General features: G+C 42.8%; 1 protein-coding gene across 1 annotated transcript in view; it reads left to right on the top strand.

Moving 5' to 3' along the window:
- LOC137298522 (uncharacterized) overlaps positions 1 to 16,669 on the top strand; it is a 34,464-nt gene that overhangs the window by 4,175 nt on the left and 13,620 nt on the right. The window contains exons 6-31 of the mRNA XM_067830815.1: positions 14 to 229; positions 1,221 to 1,459; positions 1,881 to 2,181; positions 2,953 to 3,027; positions 3,658 to 3,821; positions 4,112 to 4,244; positions 4,652 to 4,742; positions 5,459 to 5,579; positions 6,644 to 6,777; positions 6,980 to 7,107; positions 7,401 to 7,502; positions 7,929 to 8,142; positions 9,376 to 9,767; positions 10,085 to 10,510; positions 11,116 to 11,343; positions 11,642 to 11,877; positions 12,561 to 12,864; positions 13,370 to 13,444; positions 13,539 to 13,702; positions 14,005 to 14,143; positions 14,361 to 14,451; positions 14,696 to 14,816; positions 14,950 to 15,068; positions 15,376 to 15,503; positions 15,834 to 15,935; positions 16,413 to 16,626. Of these exons, the coding sequence (XP_067686916.1) occupies positions 14 to 229; positions 1,221 to 1,459; positions 1,881 to 2,181; positions 2,953 to 3,027; positions 3,658 to 3,821; positions 4,112 to 4,244; positions 4,652 to 4,742; positions 5,459 to 5,579; positions 6,644 to 6,777; positions 6,980 to 7,107; positions 7,401 to 7,502; positions 7,929 to 8,142; positions 9,376 to 9,767; positions 10,085 to 10,510; positions 11,116 to 11,343; positions 11,642 to 11,877; positions 12,561 to 12,864; positions 13,370 to 13,444; positions 13,539 to 13,702; positions 14,005 to 14,143; positions 14,361 to 14,451; positions 14,696 to 14,816; positions 14,950 to 15,068; positions 15,376 to 15,503; positions 15,834 to 15,935; positions 16,413 to 16,626 (4,657 nt within the window). The remainder of the gene's footprint in view (positions 1 to 13; positions 230 to 1,220; positions 1,460 to 1,880; positions 2,182 to 2,952; positions 3,028 to 3,657; positions 3,822 to 4,111; positions 4,245 to 4,651; positions 4,743 to 5,458; positions 5,580 to 6,643; positions 6,778 to 6,979; positions 7,108 to 7,400; positions 7,503 to 7,928; positions 8,143 to 9,375; positions 9,768 to 10,084; positions 10,511 to 11,115; positions 11,344 to 11,641; positions 11,878 to 12,560; positions 12,865 to 13,369; positions 13,445 to 13,538; positions 13,703 to 14,004; positions 14,144 to 14,360; positions 14,452 to 14,695; positions 14,817 to 14,949; positions 15,069 to 15,375; positions 15,504 to 15,833; positions 15,936 to 16,412; positions 16,627 to 16,669) is intronic.

The following is a 16,669-nucleotide window of genomic DNA, read 5'->3' as shown; positions in this document are numbered from 1 at the left end:
TGATCTGTTTAAGGTGTAATGCCCCCTGATGAACATCAGATAAGCATCAACAATTCAGTGTATACCAACATTGGAGCTAAACTCAGCGTCCACTTCGCTAACTACGCCTCTTGTCTGGCCGGAGAACACGTCAATTCCACGTGGACGGACATTGCCGACAAAATATACATTCCATTTGATGAACGCAGACAGTACCATCCAGAGTTTGAGGGCTATGAAGATGTTACGGGTAATGTATATATATTAGTTATACAAGTATTTAAAACGGACGGGTGATGGGAATTCAGTGCACGATTCAAACTCTACTCTTAGACCCGTGAAAATCCAGGTTAAAACTGATCTTCAGCAGCCCATGTCGTAAGAGGCGACGATTGGGATCTGATGGTCAGGATGGCATGCCATTGGCTGGCTGACTTGGCTGATACATGCCATTGTCTCCAAAGGCGAAGAACGATGTTAATGAGGTAAGTCGCTGGAATGTCTGGTCCTGACCAAATCCATATGGCTGGAATACTGCTGAACGCTGCGTTAAAGAACAGGCGAACCAACCAAACAAGCAGAAAGCAAACATTCCTATGACATGACCTCACTGAACCCTGATAATACTGCAGTTGAGTAACAGTTCTAGTAATTCCACCATACTTACAAAGTGGCAGCAGAATCACCAACAGTAGTCGACCATTTTATTACCTCAGAGGGTATATTTCATGTCACACCAGTGAATAATCAGTCTCGATTACGACTCGAAAGGAACTTCATTGCGCTACAAAAACAGTCGTGATGAAAACGGTTCGCATGCATCACTGGCAAACACTGATGGCATCAGAATTTGACACAAAGGTTGTTCTTCTCCAACGGAGGCTTTCGTCACTCACAGCAATGGGCAAACTATATATAATTATATACTCCTTTGAAAGCAAGTTATGTCACTAAGTGGCATTGTAACTCAACAGTAGTCAAAGGAGATGATAATATCTGTCCCAACAGTATTGTGTTTTAAAGGCCGTATAGGAAGCGTATACTGTCACGTTATTCAAATTACTAATCGACTCCAAATGTATATGAGTGGGTTATCGACAGTGCTATGAAATATGTCGGGCGTCAGGTACTGGAAATGGCCCGGAGACTTACTCTTGCAGGTTAGAAAGAATTGCCTTTTAGACAACAGGTGTTTATGTGTAGGTGGAGCAGTCAACAAGTAAAATATATGTCCTTTGTAGGAGAGAAGGCCGTGGTAAAGCAGGCGGACACGATCCTTGCCGGCTTCCCCCAGATGTGGCCGATGTCCAGGGAGGTGAGACGGAATGACCTTGAGGTGTACGACGATGTGACGACGCCGCTAGGCCCGGCCATGACGTGGGGGATGTTCAGTATCGGCTGGCTAGAGCTCGGGGATGAAGCTAAGGCCAAAGAGTTATTCCATAAGAGCTACTCGCTCTATGCCCGCGAACCCTTCAAGGTGACTCCCTTTATATCTGCTTTCTGTAATGACTCGAGAAAATGTGACTATGCATTAGGATTATATAGATTTTATGACAAGGGTATGGCGATAGGAAATGTGCATCCATCACAATAGCTACTCGCTCTATGCTCGCGAACTCTTTAAGGCGACTCACAACATATTGGTGCCGGGAAATGTCTACCCATCTCAGCATCAACATTGAACGTTGCTGTTAACGGTTACACATGTGCGACAGAGCTCCGAAATAGGATCAGCTGTAACAAAGAATGAACCCATATGTCCTCCATCGTCATGTAAGTAACTAGGGTTATTTACTGTATGAATTACAGCTTTATTGGTTTTCATGCGGTTACCACATCAGTTGATACCTTGTCGGACAAAGATTGTGCAGTTATTCATCAAATGCATATGTTTGTAGATCTGGACGGAGGCCAGGTCGGGCATCGGTGCGGTCAACTTCATCACTGGAATGGGGGGCTTCCTCCAGGCTGTGCTGTTCGGGTATGGAGGAGCACGACTTCACGTGGAGACGCTGGACCTTGACCCTAAGGTCATTCCGGGGACATCCGGCATGCGACTGGTCAGTCTCGACTACCTAGGTAACTCCCTGGACGTCGACATCGGCATCAACACCGTACGTGTCGTCAAGAGCAAGTCATCGGAACATGACATAGAGCTGATCGTCAACAGAACTGGGCAGAGATTGTTGTTAGAAAGAGGTCTGTTATGATGTCACTGAACAACATACAAGATACTGCACAGTTGTTCCATGTACCAATAGTGACACTATTCCATAAAGGACAAAAAGGATACAAAATAACTCAGAGTAATAACACATTCCAATACTAATATAACTTATATTGAAATAAATATTATAGGGGTCCACTGGAACAATTTCAAGGGCTGTTTTCCAAGATATTAATAAACACTGAACTGAATTTAATTCTTGAATTCTGAATTTGATAAAATTTTATGGTCCATCACAAGCATGCCCTCGTATAATGTAGCTACTTACCAGATCGGAGTGTCATTTTCCGCGACATCTTTCTTTCGTGTCATCGTAATAACCAAACATGCCTTCATTCGATGCAAGATTTGATTATTTGAAAAAAGTCCCACAGAACACATCATGAGATATTCAGGGGTGACAAAATACCAAGTTCATATACATATGATTCTATTATACAAAAGATAGTAATGATAACCATTATTTGTCTCTGAACCAGCTTTATTTAGCAATTCTAATTTATACAAACGATAGTAATGATAAACTGTATAAATCTTTGACTAAACACCAACCCCAAGTCAACTTAGATAAAGATGTTATCGTCGCATGACGACGGTGTGAACCGATGCTGATTGTACCAGTCGCTGATTTGTCTGTTATTCACATACGTACAGCTCGAGCGCGGTTATATGAAAGTGCAAGAACATATCTCTCGATTTGCTTACGACTGCAATATTAATAAATTTGAAACTATATATTTCAGACAACGAAGTGGTCATCCCACGGGAAGCTTTCAGTATCCGCGGTGTTGATACAACAGACTGCCCTCTTCCTGAAGGTATAACGAACAGATGGACCCTATCTCGTGTGGTAGTCATTGCATTGGCCGTCTATAAATTAGACCCTTCGGTTTCACGATTGGATATTCCAACTTATCTATCTTTTGACACAAAGAAGTATGGTTTTCGTGAACCCCAACTAAAGTCAAGGTTCATTCTTTTACCTTTTTTTCAGTGTTGTTCTCACCCTGCCGTAAAATTGAATTTGTACTTGTTCTCTTTTGACTTTAAGCTTTAAACATGTATTTTGATATAATTCGTCTGCTATGACGAACCAGGGCTGTGGCAGAGTGTACAATGATGTTTCTGTGGCCTTTATTATAAACCAGTGCAGCGATCAGTTGATTTTACATTAAAAGAGCTTACTTCATGTAATACTTGCTTTGAAGTGATTTGATAGAAATCAAATAGATATTTTATCCATTGGTTCATATTGCGGTCCATGAGATATTGCAACTGGTGCTGATCACAGTGAAGGATGTCCTCAAAATGTAATCCATTCTGTATCAGAAAGCCAGGACAGAGACATCACAGCCCGCCTGCACTCATCATAACTTGGCGAGCACCCATCTGTCTTCAGCCACTGAATGTTGTGTTGACTGAATACTGTTTGGCTATGACTGTCCTAGGTTCCTCGTGTCCGGTCGTACTGGGCAGACGTGCTTGGCGGGCGGTAGATGTGGACACCTCTACTCCGAGGAGTTCGATGTATAGCCATGTTGTAGTCTATCAGACTGGTGGAGAAATGTGTGAGGAGCTTGTAAAGTGTAAACGAATGATGCATCATATACAGGTAAGTAGGTTAGGTATTTAACATGTGTGTACCCATGCCTCTCTGTTAGGAACATCTCCTAAGTGCAAGGTGCCACCTCCAGACGGGAATCTCTTTGGTTCGTATCCCTGACCTGAAGCAATTTGTTGTACTCTGTATTGAGGGAAAACACACACACACACACACGCACGCACGCACGTCCCATCTGGTCAGTCTTTGAGTCTTTGTGCACGTCTCCTGCTTGTTAGAATCTCCTGGTGGCGGCATCATGTCAGGGATTTGCCAAACTAACTCTTTGGTTTGTATCAAAGGGACAACAAGTAACGACGCAGCGCCCCGACATCGCTTACAACTTCCTCATCGACAACGACGGCAACGTGTACGAGGGTCGAGGTTGGGACAGACTGGTTGTGTTGACGGGAGACTATGCTGATACCAGTCTAGGTAAGCCAACACTTATCCATTCACACTTATATATGCATCTTTGAACCGACAATAATAGTTCGAACATTTACGTGGCGCAGCCTTTTGGTTCTAACGACCACTCACGTAACCGAAGGGTCCATCTCGATTTCCGTAATGGGAACGTTGTTTAAGCCCATTTCAATGATGTTTCTGGAATTACTAATATCCTTTCTTATTACACTGACTTACTATATCAGCTGAAACACATACAAACTATATTTCAGAATATTTTAATTCTCACAAAAGTTTATGGTACTTTATTGTAGCAATGAACCATTCACAGCCAGGAGTGACATTAAGTAGTCAAGAACTTAGCATATATTTCACAATTCAACATGCTACTGTATTTTTGTGAAAAAGTGATCATTTTTGGAAATATAATTCAGCTGTTGGCTTCCTTGGTGACTTCACGTGCAGCCGTCCGAGTGAGAGGGCGCTAGCAGCTCTGAAACGACTCGTCAAATGTGGCGTTGAGAAGTAAGCTGATATTCAAGACAAACAAAAATAATGTCTAACATTTTATGTACCATGTAGATTAGATGGGCATGTATTAGTGAATTCACACAACACTGAACATTGACACTGGCCACAATGCCCTTTAAAGGAGCGGTTTTCGTGGTCATGAATACTCCGCAGCAGCGTTACCTCCGGTGTTCCGGTTCACCTCTGCCAACAAACAGAACTCGACTGTATAGGAATATTTTGTCGGTGCCAGGAATTACCAGTACAGCAGAATATGCTTACCCTTTTTGCTAACATCTATGATGCCATCCTTAATTTGCAATAATCCATTCGCACATAATTTTCAATACCAATTTGCCTTTTCCGCCCATTGGAAACTGTTTCCATAAACACTGAGTGATTATTCTCTGGCGTTAACGTTTTACAGTATTGATATATTGACGTTTGATTGTTCAGGACACATGTGATCTGTACGTACATTCACGCTTACTGACATATTGCTTTGGCTGTGTAACACTCCAGTGCATCAGTGGTCGGGAACGGTCTTAGCCGTACCAGGATCAGGTGACGGGACTGGAAATCTGTATTAGCTATCGTTGTTAACTCACTGAAGACTTCTTTATCCTGGCTCACCTGTAACCTGGCTTTACTGTCACACATGCATTGCATCTCACTGCTATACGCATCCACCCGAGTGTCTCCTGAAACAAATGTCCTTTATCTGTTACCAGGAAGAAGATATTGGCAGAGTACAACGTGTTGTCGGAGCGGCAGGTGAAGACGTTCTCCTGCCCCACCCTCACCTGCTCAGGGGACCGGCTTCTGTGTGCCCTCAAGACCTGGAGACGCTGGGTACTGCCACTATCACTGTACTTCTGTACATCCCAGTGCTGTTATATTCCCAAGAAAGTTACCGATACCATCACCAGTCGAAAATCGCATTTGGTATTTCACCATCACATGATAGCTATGGAATGGGGGAATATTTATCATGCACATGAAGTGTTTTCAGTTAAATAACGCAACGATGTAAAACCATTAGTGAAAACAGTCGTGAGTACTATGTAGGTTTTACCGGAATGATGTTGCTGCACAGTCAAATGTGAAACAGTTACCTGGACAGCTCATGTACAGACCTGAGAAACAAACATATCCAAATCAAAATACTACAAAAGCCTAGTAGGGCCATTTTTTGTTGGTGTCACTATCTCCTACCTAGGAGTTATTTAGGCCACCGTAGGACATATTATCTCATACGTAGGACTTAGTACAGTGGAAGCTGTCTAAACCGGCACTAACTGGGGCTGAAGAAACAATCCGGTTTAGACAATGTGCCGAATTGTAGTGCTGATGATAAATGTCAAGCTACGGACGAGGCTGAGATTTTACGCCAGTGTTGACAACTTGCCGGATTGGAAAAATGCTGGTTTTGACAGTTTCCACTGTATCTCCTATATCCTAAAACAATCACCGTGGCCCTACTACGTTTCCGTAAAATACACTATATTCGTTTTCTTTAAGTATTTTACAAATAGATTACATGTAGCTTCTCATGACTAAAACTTACATGACTGAAACTGTCCTTTCCTCGTTTCCCTTATGGGTTGACATGCCAATCAGTAAGTGGCGTTGGGGTAGCCTAGGTTTAAAGGGTTCTCTCGTCACGCCGAAGACCTGGGTTGAATTCCCAACATGGGTACAATGTGTGAGGTTCATTTCTGGTGTCACCCGCCGTGATATTGCTGGAATAATGCTAAAGCGCCGTAAACTAATGTTCACTCACTCACTCCAAACAGCAGGTTGTATCAAGATGACTGCTTATGATAGCCTATACATCTACACATATATGTACAAACAAGACCGTGCCACCCAATTCTCACTTGCACCCAATGTGATGTATACCTCTGTAACTACAGAAACCCCTTCAAACGGGAGGAGAGTTCAGGGAGCCCAACTGTGATGGCCTGTGTCTCTCGCCGACTGCTACAGCCTCGCCAGTCTCCAAGTACAGTGACATCTCGGACGACCCAGACATCTTCAGCACTGACAAGTGAGTGGTTCTGTAGCAGTTCGTTCACCCAACACGAACTAAACATGTTCAGGCAGAATGCGTTTACCGTACTATTCTATGTTATATCAGAAGGGCAATCATTTATAGCGAACATATGTTACCATCATTTTCGTTTTTGTCAACTGAATTGTCCTTAACAAACAAGCTGATGTTGGTTAACGTTTATATCATTTCATGGTAGACTGCCGCTGAAAGATAACAGTGAGGAGATAGACTTCCGCTACATGGCTTCAGTCGGCAACGGTCACCTTGCTACGCTGGTAAAGAGTGACACCATCTACGTCAATGGCCTCTACAATGGCCCTAAAGGTAGGGAGCCATTGTCATCAATATGTCTCGTCAATCTCTGTCACCGTCGGTTCATATTAATAGGATGTTGATTTTCATAAACCTGTAATGAATTACTCGTTTTAAATGATATTTGTTTCATTGTATGTTTCAAACATGACGTCATGGTATAGTGTGTTATTTGTGCCCTGTTGCACGCTAAGTCGTTCCTTGTCAGCTTGTGTCATCGCGAGTAGCTATATAGGTGAAGGCGTGATACTTATGAGTGTGTTTGTCTTCACTCACTCACTGACCCACATCTATTCCCCATCCAGGCTGGAGTCACCGGGCCCGGATCCCCGCTACACAAGCCATCACTGTCACCCCCCAGGATGGGGATGAAGGCACACGGGTCTACTCCTTGTATGTCAAGAAGGGTAGGGTGCAAACATTTCATTGTCTATATATGTGTGATTACAAGCGCCTGTTTAGTTGTCTTGCTAAGTGAATGGGTATGGTTTTACACCGTTTTTATAGCAATAATCCAGCAATATAAAGTTGCTGGACAATAGAAATGGGTTTTCCATTCTGTTAATATTAGTTCTTCAAACTAACATATACGAGATCACCCTACGTCAGTATTAAATGTGATCTTCATTGGTTGTTCGCCTAAGAGCAGGGCATTTTAACCGTCTGTCTCACGCCTTGAGCCATCACCGATTTTCAGCATTTCGTCAATTCTTTCACAATTATGCCTTTAACGCTCCACGAAATCGGGCTATAATCGTGGCTGGTTATGTTCTGGCGTCAAACCCTTCATTTACCCGCTGACATGAAACCTCACTTATCCTGTTCGTCCGTAGGCACCTTCGAAGAGGTTCTGACTTTGCCCGGTGTGAAGGTCACACAGAGAACATATGCCCACCAGTACTATAACCGCCTGCTAGTAACTGACGTGATCTTCACACGGACATCTGCAACTGAGGACATCGTGTTCAACGTCGTAAACAACCACGGTGGCCCCAGCGAGGACATCACGTTCACGGAGCCAGAGGACTATGTGTCATCCATGTATAAGTATGTATATGTATTTGTGATTGTTACTTAATAAACGTGATATATGTAGACTCCTAAATTTGACCATATATCTCAACTGCTAGGACAACTCAACTGGCTTCAGGTAGCTGCACACATTGACTATACAGTCCTTGTTCTCGCCCATAAATGTTTTACCAACAGTGCTCCTTTGTACTTGACACAACTCCAACCAGCTTAATGCCCACAAAGGACTCTAAGATCACGAGATATATTTTTATTCGCAACCCCTAGAGTGAATACTTCAACTCAAAAGAACACTCCTTCTTTGAACATTCCTAAGAGTATCTCAAATCTGCCTCCAGTCTCTCTTCTTTCAAATCTCATCTGAAGACCTAGTTGTTTCTACACTTATACTTTTCAAATTATCGTTTTCTTTTAGCGCAAACAACACTTTCATGTTGTGAATTTGCACGTTCTATAAATGAATATAACTATTATCATTATTAGATAAAGACTTTGGGTTTATGGAATGTTCTATGAAAGCATATCACGTTTATAGAACACTGTGTATCAAAACTAGCAGTAGCATAAAGCAGGATAGAAAATGACAAACGACTAGGGAAAACACAGGTTATTTTTTGCGAATCACGTGTTGCAGTGTATATAGGAAAACTAACCCCGTGTCTTACTCTAATCAAAAGCCCTGACAGATTATTTGTGAAACAGAAGTATAAATCTTTCTTTTACTGCGTTTGTGTTGTACACATAGTACGCGTATGTAGTGATAAACTCAGAACACGCCCCGTCGAGTTTAACAGAGCTACTAGCAGGTAAACATTGTCAATAAGCAATAACCACAAATACTTTCACATAATTTGGTTTCTTATCACGTTTCACACATAATACATTACTAAATTAGTTAGTGACTTTCTTAATCAACATCTTGAAATCAACTGATTATAGTCTATTGCATCTATTCCATGTAACCCTTTCATGATACAGAACACAATTTCTCAAGTTCAAGTTCGAATGATTATCTGTCGTGTTGCTGCCAAATATACTCACGATACTGCGATGCGAGACTTACATTGCCATGTGCTGAAGTTATGTAATATGGGTGAGAACAGCGACCTTAAATAAGCCATTTCAAATTATCACTGCCGATGATACTGCCAATATTTGCTATATATATACACACCAGAAAATTGATATGATAGCACAAAACGTACCCTAATCTATTTCTAGAATTTGGTATTTTGGATTTTGTTCCAGATTCCAAGAAGGTAGAACACGCATACCTGAGATTGAAGGCGAGGACACACAGAGCGTTTATCTGTACTACACCACCATTCAATCAACCCTGACATTTAGAAGCTCAGAGAAATCCAAGACGTATTGTGTCATCACGTCTATTGACCCTGACAGGTATACTGCTAGGAACAACTTTGATGAAGCTCTGCGGATAATGGCCATCAAGCCGGAGCTGTTGTACCAAAGGCACCTCGAGGCCTGGAGAAACAAGTGGGACGGGGGCCGCATTGACGTTGACGGGAACACCAAACTCTCCAAGCTCATCAACAGCTGCTTCTACTACCTCATGAGCTTCCTGCCATCTATGGACACCTTCCTGCCCAACCGGAAGTTCGGAGGCCTCAGTCCAGGAGGTACGGTCTGTTGATGTAGCCCGAGGGACCCAAGGCTTATTTTTTTTTCCATTCTCGGAGTTTGCCCCTGACAAACCATTTTTGCGGACACTTTTAACACAAGAAACCATATGGATAACGTATACATATACTTGTAAGAAAACATCATTTTAATTGCACATTCGCGAACATGTATGCGACATCTTGGGTTGAAGTATAATGAAAGATATCGAAAAATTATAGTCGCTTGCATTTCATCCAGTCACTATACAGGGTATATGTGCATTAGCCTTTGGTTGGCATTATTTGCTACTGATATCGATTAATAACTTTCAAAGGTCTTGCCAATGGTGCCAACTGGACTGACTACCAGGGTCACGTGTTCTGGGACATGGAGACGTGGATGTACCCCACAATGCTCATGTTCCACCCGGAACTTGGCGAACAGATGCTGTCCTACAGGATCAACAACATGGAACCTGCGTATGATCGCGCCCGGAGCGGAGGATACGAGGGTCTTAGGTTCCCGTGGGAGAGTGCACAGACAGGGGTTGAGGTGACCCCAGATGTCTGCCCTGCGTGCAGGGAGAACCAACAGCATGTGACCGGAGACATTGCCCTGGCAGCACGCCAGTACGTGACAGCGACCAGGGACATTGATTGGCTGAGTGGGAAGAAGGGTTATGTGTTCTTGAAGGATATGGCGCGGTTCTGGAAGTCAAGGCCGACGTACAATCCCGAAACTCTCCAGTATGATATTAATGGTAATGATTGTTGTATGGAAAGCATTATCGATGAAAAATTGGAAGAAGCACGCAAGCACATTTAGATGAGCCTTTAGGTAACACGGATTTCTTTGCGCAACCATATACGTGAACAGTATGTTATAGACTTGCGTCGTGGTGACCTTATTAGGCTACCTATTAAAGATCTACAATCAAACAGTGAAGTACTGATCGTTGTGGTCAGTGACCATAATCAGAATTACTGTCTATTCAGATGAATTTGTCAATGTCTTTTGCTGAAATCATCACTCATTCTAAAGGCTACTCTGCCCTGTGACATTATATGCAACCTTGTCAGAAAATATATTGACAATACCCAACATGAATAAGGTTTCATTTGTATTCTTGACTGAGCGAGATGTAAGCATTATTTCATCCGTTCACCTCCATGGGAATCCCGTTTTATAGTGGTCTGATACGATGATGTTGGCAACTGCTGGGATCTTTACCAGAACGACGTAGATCATTTTGCTTGATACTGATAGCTGGTTCGCCTTGTCATGCCTCAGTTATGTTAAAGCTGCCATAACATACCGAGAATATTGCTGTGCTGGGTGTTAAACGGCAAGCCAATTGCTCCCTAGGTGTGATGCCCCCAGATGAACATGCTGAGTTTGTCAACAACTCCGTCTACACCAACGTAGGCGCTAAACTCGCCATTAACTTCGGGCGATACGCTGCCTGTCTGGCGGGTAAAGACGCCCACAGCGAGGTGCCGGATGAATGGCTGGAAGTCTCCCGAAAGATCGCGCTTCTTTTTGATGAGAATGAGAACTTCCACCCAGAATACGAAGGCTACACTGATGAGAAAGGTAAGGAACGACCTGCAGTAAAACATACAACTTTATGCGTGCCTTGTGTAACATTTACTGGTCAGGTTAACCAGGGACAGGATGGGATTTACGAACCGTTTATGTTGAAGAAACTGATTTTTCTGACCATCAAAATTACGAGATCAATGCTACAGTACTTGAATTAATACTAAAACATCAATCGCTGGCAGACTGCTGTGCCTGTTTTAGTACCCCTTAACAAACCAAATACCTTTAACCTACAACCACACTCACTCATTCAACTGATGATCCCGTGTGTGTGTGTGTGTTGTTCCAGATCCCCGCGGGGTGAAGCAGGCCGACGTTGTCCTGCTTGGCTACCCCCAGATGTGGCCCATGCCAGAGGAAGTCCGGAGAAATGACCTGGTCCGCTACGAGCGTGTCAACAACCCTCTCGGCCCAGCTATGACGTGGGGGATGTTCTCCATAGCTTGGCTGGAACTAGGGGATGAGGAAAAGGCAGCTGAGATGTTTGAAAGAAGCTACGGTCTCTACAACAGGGAACCATTTAAGGTGATGATGACGTTAAACGTCATTTCGGTTCTTTCGCCTTTGAGAGGAATTTAGAAGTTGGAGTAATAAGTTCTATTTCGGTTCTTGTTTAACGCGGCAGTCAGCAATGTTCAGATTGGTCAGACCATTTTGAACCATGGAATAACATTATGTTATCTTATGGGATGCTTTAACATTTTGGGCAGTTAGTAATGATAATTTAATGACACAGTGTTTAAGCGCTATGTTGAATAATCTGTCAGGCGAAAAAAGATCCATTCCTAAAAATGGATTTAACCCAAAACTTTAAGAAAAGCTATTGAAACACTACAAGCTTAAAGTCCAAAACCAAACTATGATATGCGCATCAAATACAAAGAATAGTCGTTTCTTATGTTTTTATCGGTCTATTTGTACAATTAGTTTTACAAAAACCTCTTTATATATTGTTGTTTATCAGAGGAAGTAGTTGAGGATAGGTTATGTGTCTTTTGTTATCACGCTAAGCGTTGAGAGAGTGTGTGCGTTATTACGCCGCTTTTAGCTATATTCCATCAATAACATGGCGGGGAGCAAGAAATGGGCTTCTCACATTGTACCAATGTGCGGAATCGAAACCAAGCCTTCGACGGGAGGAGGGAACGCTTTAACCACGTGCACTAGGCTACCCCACCGTTCATTTAAACTGACATGGCTGCTTACAGATCTGGACCGAGGCGAGGCAGGGTATCGGGGCTGTCAACTTCCTGACTGGCATGGGAGGTTTTCTCCAGGCTGTATTCTTCGGTTACGGAGGAGCCCGTCTCCACACTGAGTCACTGGATTTTGATCCCAGACTTCCCCCAGGATCCAGAGGCATGCGCTTCACCGGCTTTAACTACCTCGGCAACAGCATCGACATGAAGATCAAAGCAGATCATGTATCTGTGCTCCTCCGGTCAGAGTCTCCTCTGAACCAGCTACTGTTGACGGTCAAGAAAACTGGTGCTTTATTCCTACTGAAGACAGGTGAGCCTACCATAGATAGATCATGTACAGCGAAATCGGTTAGTGTAACACTTCTTTAGACCTGGCACATCATTAATCCTTCTCTAACGTCAAAATGCTTCTTACGGATGTTTTTCAGCCTGAAACATGGAAATCTTAATGATTTCATTTGAAACGTAACCCGAATGAAATCAGCCATCAAACAATATCAATCAAACAGTTCAAATGGATGTGTTTCAGTTTATTATGATATACCGGTCAAGGAACTAGGGATAATGTTTTAACTGTTTTTATTAAATCTGTTGTGTTTTTCTTTACTACAGAAATATGTTTCCAAACCGCTTGATTTTTGTGTTCGGTGTATATGTTGGAACGAATCTGCTCTCTGTATCGGATCTTTGCACTGAACATTTTCACGGTAATACTCCTTAACAAATGCACGAGTGGTACACGACAAAATGACATTTTTATGTACAGTTATATATAAACGCTTCAACGTTGTTTGAGTCATGATGCCGTGTTCCAGGGAAGGAGTTCCTGATGCCACGCCAAGCCTTCAGTCTCCAGTCCCTGGAGGTCACCGACTGCCTGCTTCCGGAAGGTATGACATAGTAACAACGCTCCTTGCTTCGTAATCTGTGGTCTGAGTGCGTCATGACACCGATATGAAATCCTATCGATGATTATGTCCACAGAGACATCATGTCCGCAGATCGTGGGTCGCCGTGAATGGGGTGCAGCGGATGCCAAGGAGGCTGCTGGGAAGGTTGATCACGTGACTATGGTGTTGATTCATCAGACAGGAGGGCCAGTGTGTCAGACACTGGACGCTTGCAAGAGATCCGTGAAACACATCCAGGTGCGTCTTGGGGAACATGGATGAGTGTGCCCAACCAAGTGCATACGTAAACTATATATGACAGACGTTTGCGTTTGTAGTCTGGCCGTTAAAATGGTCGTTAGTGTCCATGAGGGCCTAGTTTGAGATTCTATATACACTTGTTGAAGCCCATTTCTGATGTACCTGTCCTAGAGATTGCTGGTATTTCGTTGACTCAGAGTAAGAACATTGGATCATACATAAATAATTATTTCGTATTAGTATCTGCTTTGTTCCAATATCATGATTTACCCGAATGTTACTATTTCCTTTTCGTTAAGTACATGCACCAGGAGACGCAGAAGAACAGCGATATACCGTACAACTTCCTCGTAGGAAAAGATGGGCGTGTCTATGAGGGGCGGGGCTGGGGCGTCATGTCACAGCAACACGATGAGGATATCAGCAGAGACTCGATCAGTGAGTGACTCGCATTCAGATACATAGAGCTTAATTTGATATTCAAGGGAAGGATTCACTATGTATATTGTGAAGGAATATTACTACAGTGCAATAATGTGTTTAGCAAGTAAAGAAATAATCAAAGTTTGTTGCCCAAACAACGCATGATTGTGGTAACCGTTATTATACAACGATTTGTGGTGGAGATAAATTTTATATTTACTACTGGTTGCAGGTATTGGGTTTATCGGCGACTTCACCTGCACAGACCCTGCCGATATCTACATTCACGCCATGAAGAGACTCATCAAGTGTGCCGTAGAGATGTAAGTTTACTTGGTAGGATCTTGTTTTAACTTTGCCCGTTTCTGCGTGCTGTTGTAGAAGTGAAGCTCAACAGATGGGGAGGTGGATGGATACAAGAGGTGATCTCTTTCGAAGAAAAAAATTCAGTTGCATTACGTTTAAAAAAATCTAAATGCGTTCATGTCCTTTCTAATTGGTAAACAAGTGAGTGAGTGTGAACGCTGCGTCACAATAAAGGTAATGGAATTGTATGTGTGTTTTTAGGGGACACCTGTCGGAGAACTACCGGGTGAAATACGAGTCCCAGGTCAGCAGTTCACCCTGCACAGCTAGCAGGTGCCCTGGGGACAGGCTCTTCTGTGCCGTTACCACGATGAAACACTGGGTAGGATAACGCAATTTTCATGTCAGATATATTTTCAGCTCAACCTCGATATCGTCAACTGTCAATTATTCATCTTACTCTAAATGTTATAGTCTATGCAGGTAGTAGTAATTAAAGGTAACTTGTGCTTAAGGAAACCCACACTGACCGGGAGCCGGACTGTTCCACCCCATGTGATGACGTCACAGAGAGCACCTCCACCAACCTTTACCCTGACACAGGGCCAAACGCGCACCTGTTCGAAACGGACAGGTATTGTGGGTTATAAAAGAACTGTGCCATTTTGTTAACCACTCCGCATATATGGGTGGTCATCTCCGTAAATCTCAAACGTCCTATAATGTATGAGCACTTACAAATTTATCTGCTGGCATTAACGCTCATGATAAATTTAAATCGCTTGCTTTTCTTCATTATTCCTTCCGTAGGACGGGTGTATTTTCAAATAGAAACCTAGTGTAAATTCTTATAATGTCACGCCTGTGTCATACCGACACACTGTTTTGCCTGCCTGATTGTCTATTTTCTCACAACTGTATACTGATACGTTGACCCTCAGACTCCCGATGACTCCAGGAAGCAACATGATCGACTTCCGGTACATGGCGTCTGTGGCCAATGGGCATCTAGGAACAGTCGTGTACAGCGATACAATCTATGTTAATGGCCTCTACAATGGACCATTTGGTGAGATGATTTGTGTACACAGAAATACAGAACTCATTACAGGAACAGCTAGTTTTAGCTGGTATTTTTAATGCCGTTATTAGTACATGAGGACACCTGTGGTCGTTCATAATAATTAATTATTGCAGTAAACATTCCATTTTTGTGTCTGTAACTCATATTTCGCAGTATATAATATCAATCTGGGAGTCAAATATTACCCTATTTCGACTGTAGCTCAGACACAAAGTCACTAATTTCAACGTGAAAATTGCGATCAGACCGTGGAATGTAGTCCAACTTTAAGCACGTCACAAGTCACCCTCGCTCACTCATGTGTACGCTGCCCAGGCTGGAGTCACCGAGCACGGATCCCGTCCACACAGGCTATGCGGGTCCATTTGGACAGTGAGACTGATGTCCAGCACCACTACACTCTGGACACAGAGAAAGGTGAGGGTATCTAGAGTATCTGTAAGTCTGTTCACATCCTCTTTGATATTGCTGTTGCAGAGAAACTAGTTTGTACAAATATTAAGTGATGTACGTTCTACATATATAGATACCATACAAAATATATGAAAAAGGAGATCAGAAAAAATAAACCCTTAATTAAACAATTCGTTTTAAGGTTAAAATCTGTTAACACAGGAAGACTAATGTCAAAGACAGTTAAAAAAACCTGCCCTCTATATAGGTGAAAGTGACCTCACTCTAAATTTCTGTTATATCGTTATGAAGCACCATTAAAGTAATACCAACAGATAGTGGAAAGATGCGGATATCGTGCATCACCGTATGCTTCCGTTACAATACACATATACTGGAACGAATTTCAGTTTGGTTTAAATAGAATAATGCAAATTTCATACTCAAATGTGTATAAAATGTTACTTCTTCTCTGATGTCTGCTTTTCTGACATCTCCTAGCCACGTTCGAGGAGAAACTGACCACACCGGACACTGAGGTTATTATCCGGACGTATGCTCATCAGAAACACACGCGTCTCCTTATCACGGAGATCCGAGCAAAAAGACTGTCTGAAAGCCTTGGTCAGGTGACAATGACATTGACCAATAACAGGGGAGAGGATAGTGATGACATAGCTTTCAACGAGGCACAGACATACAGAGGGGATTACTGGTAGGCTGGACGTTGTATTACGTTTGCGTGACATTGATTTTTT

Source organism: Haliotis asinina, chromosome 10, assembly GCF_037392515.1.
Source record: "Haliotis asinina isolate JCU_RB_2024 chromosome 10, JCU_Hal_asi_v2, whole genome shotgun sequence".
Taxonomy (NCBI): Eukaryota; Metazoa; Mollusca; class Gastropoda; order Lepetellida; family Haliotidae; genus Haliotis; species Haliotis asinina.
The sequence above is the reverse complement of the archived record's forward strand: the minus strand, read 5'-3'. Positions and strand labels throughout refer to the sequence as shown.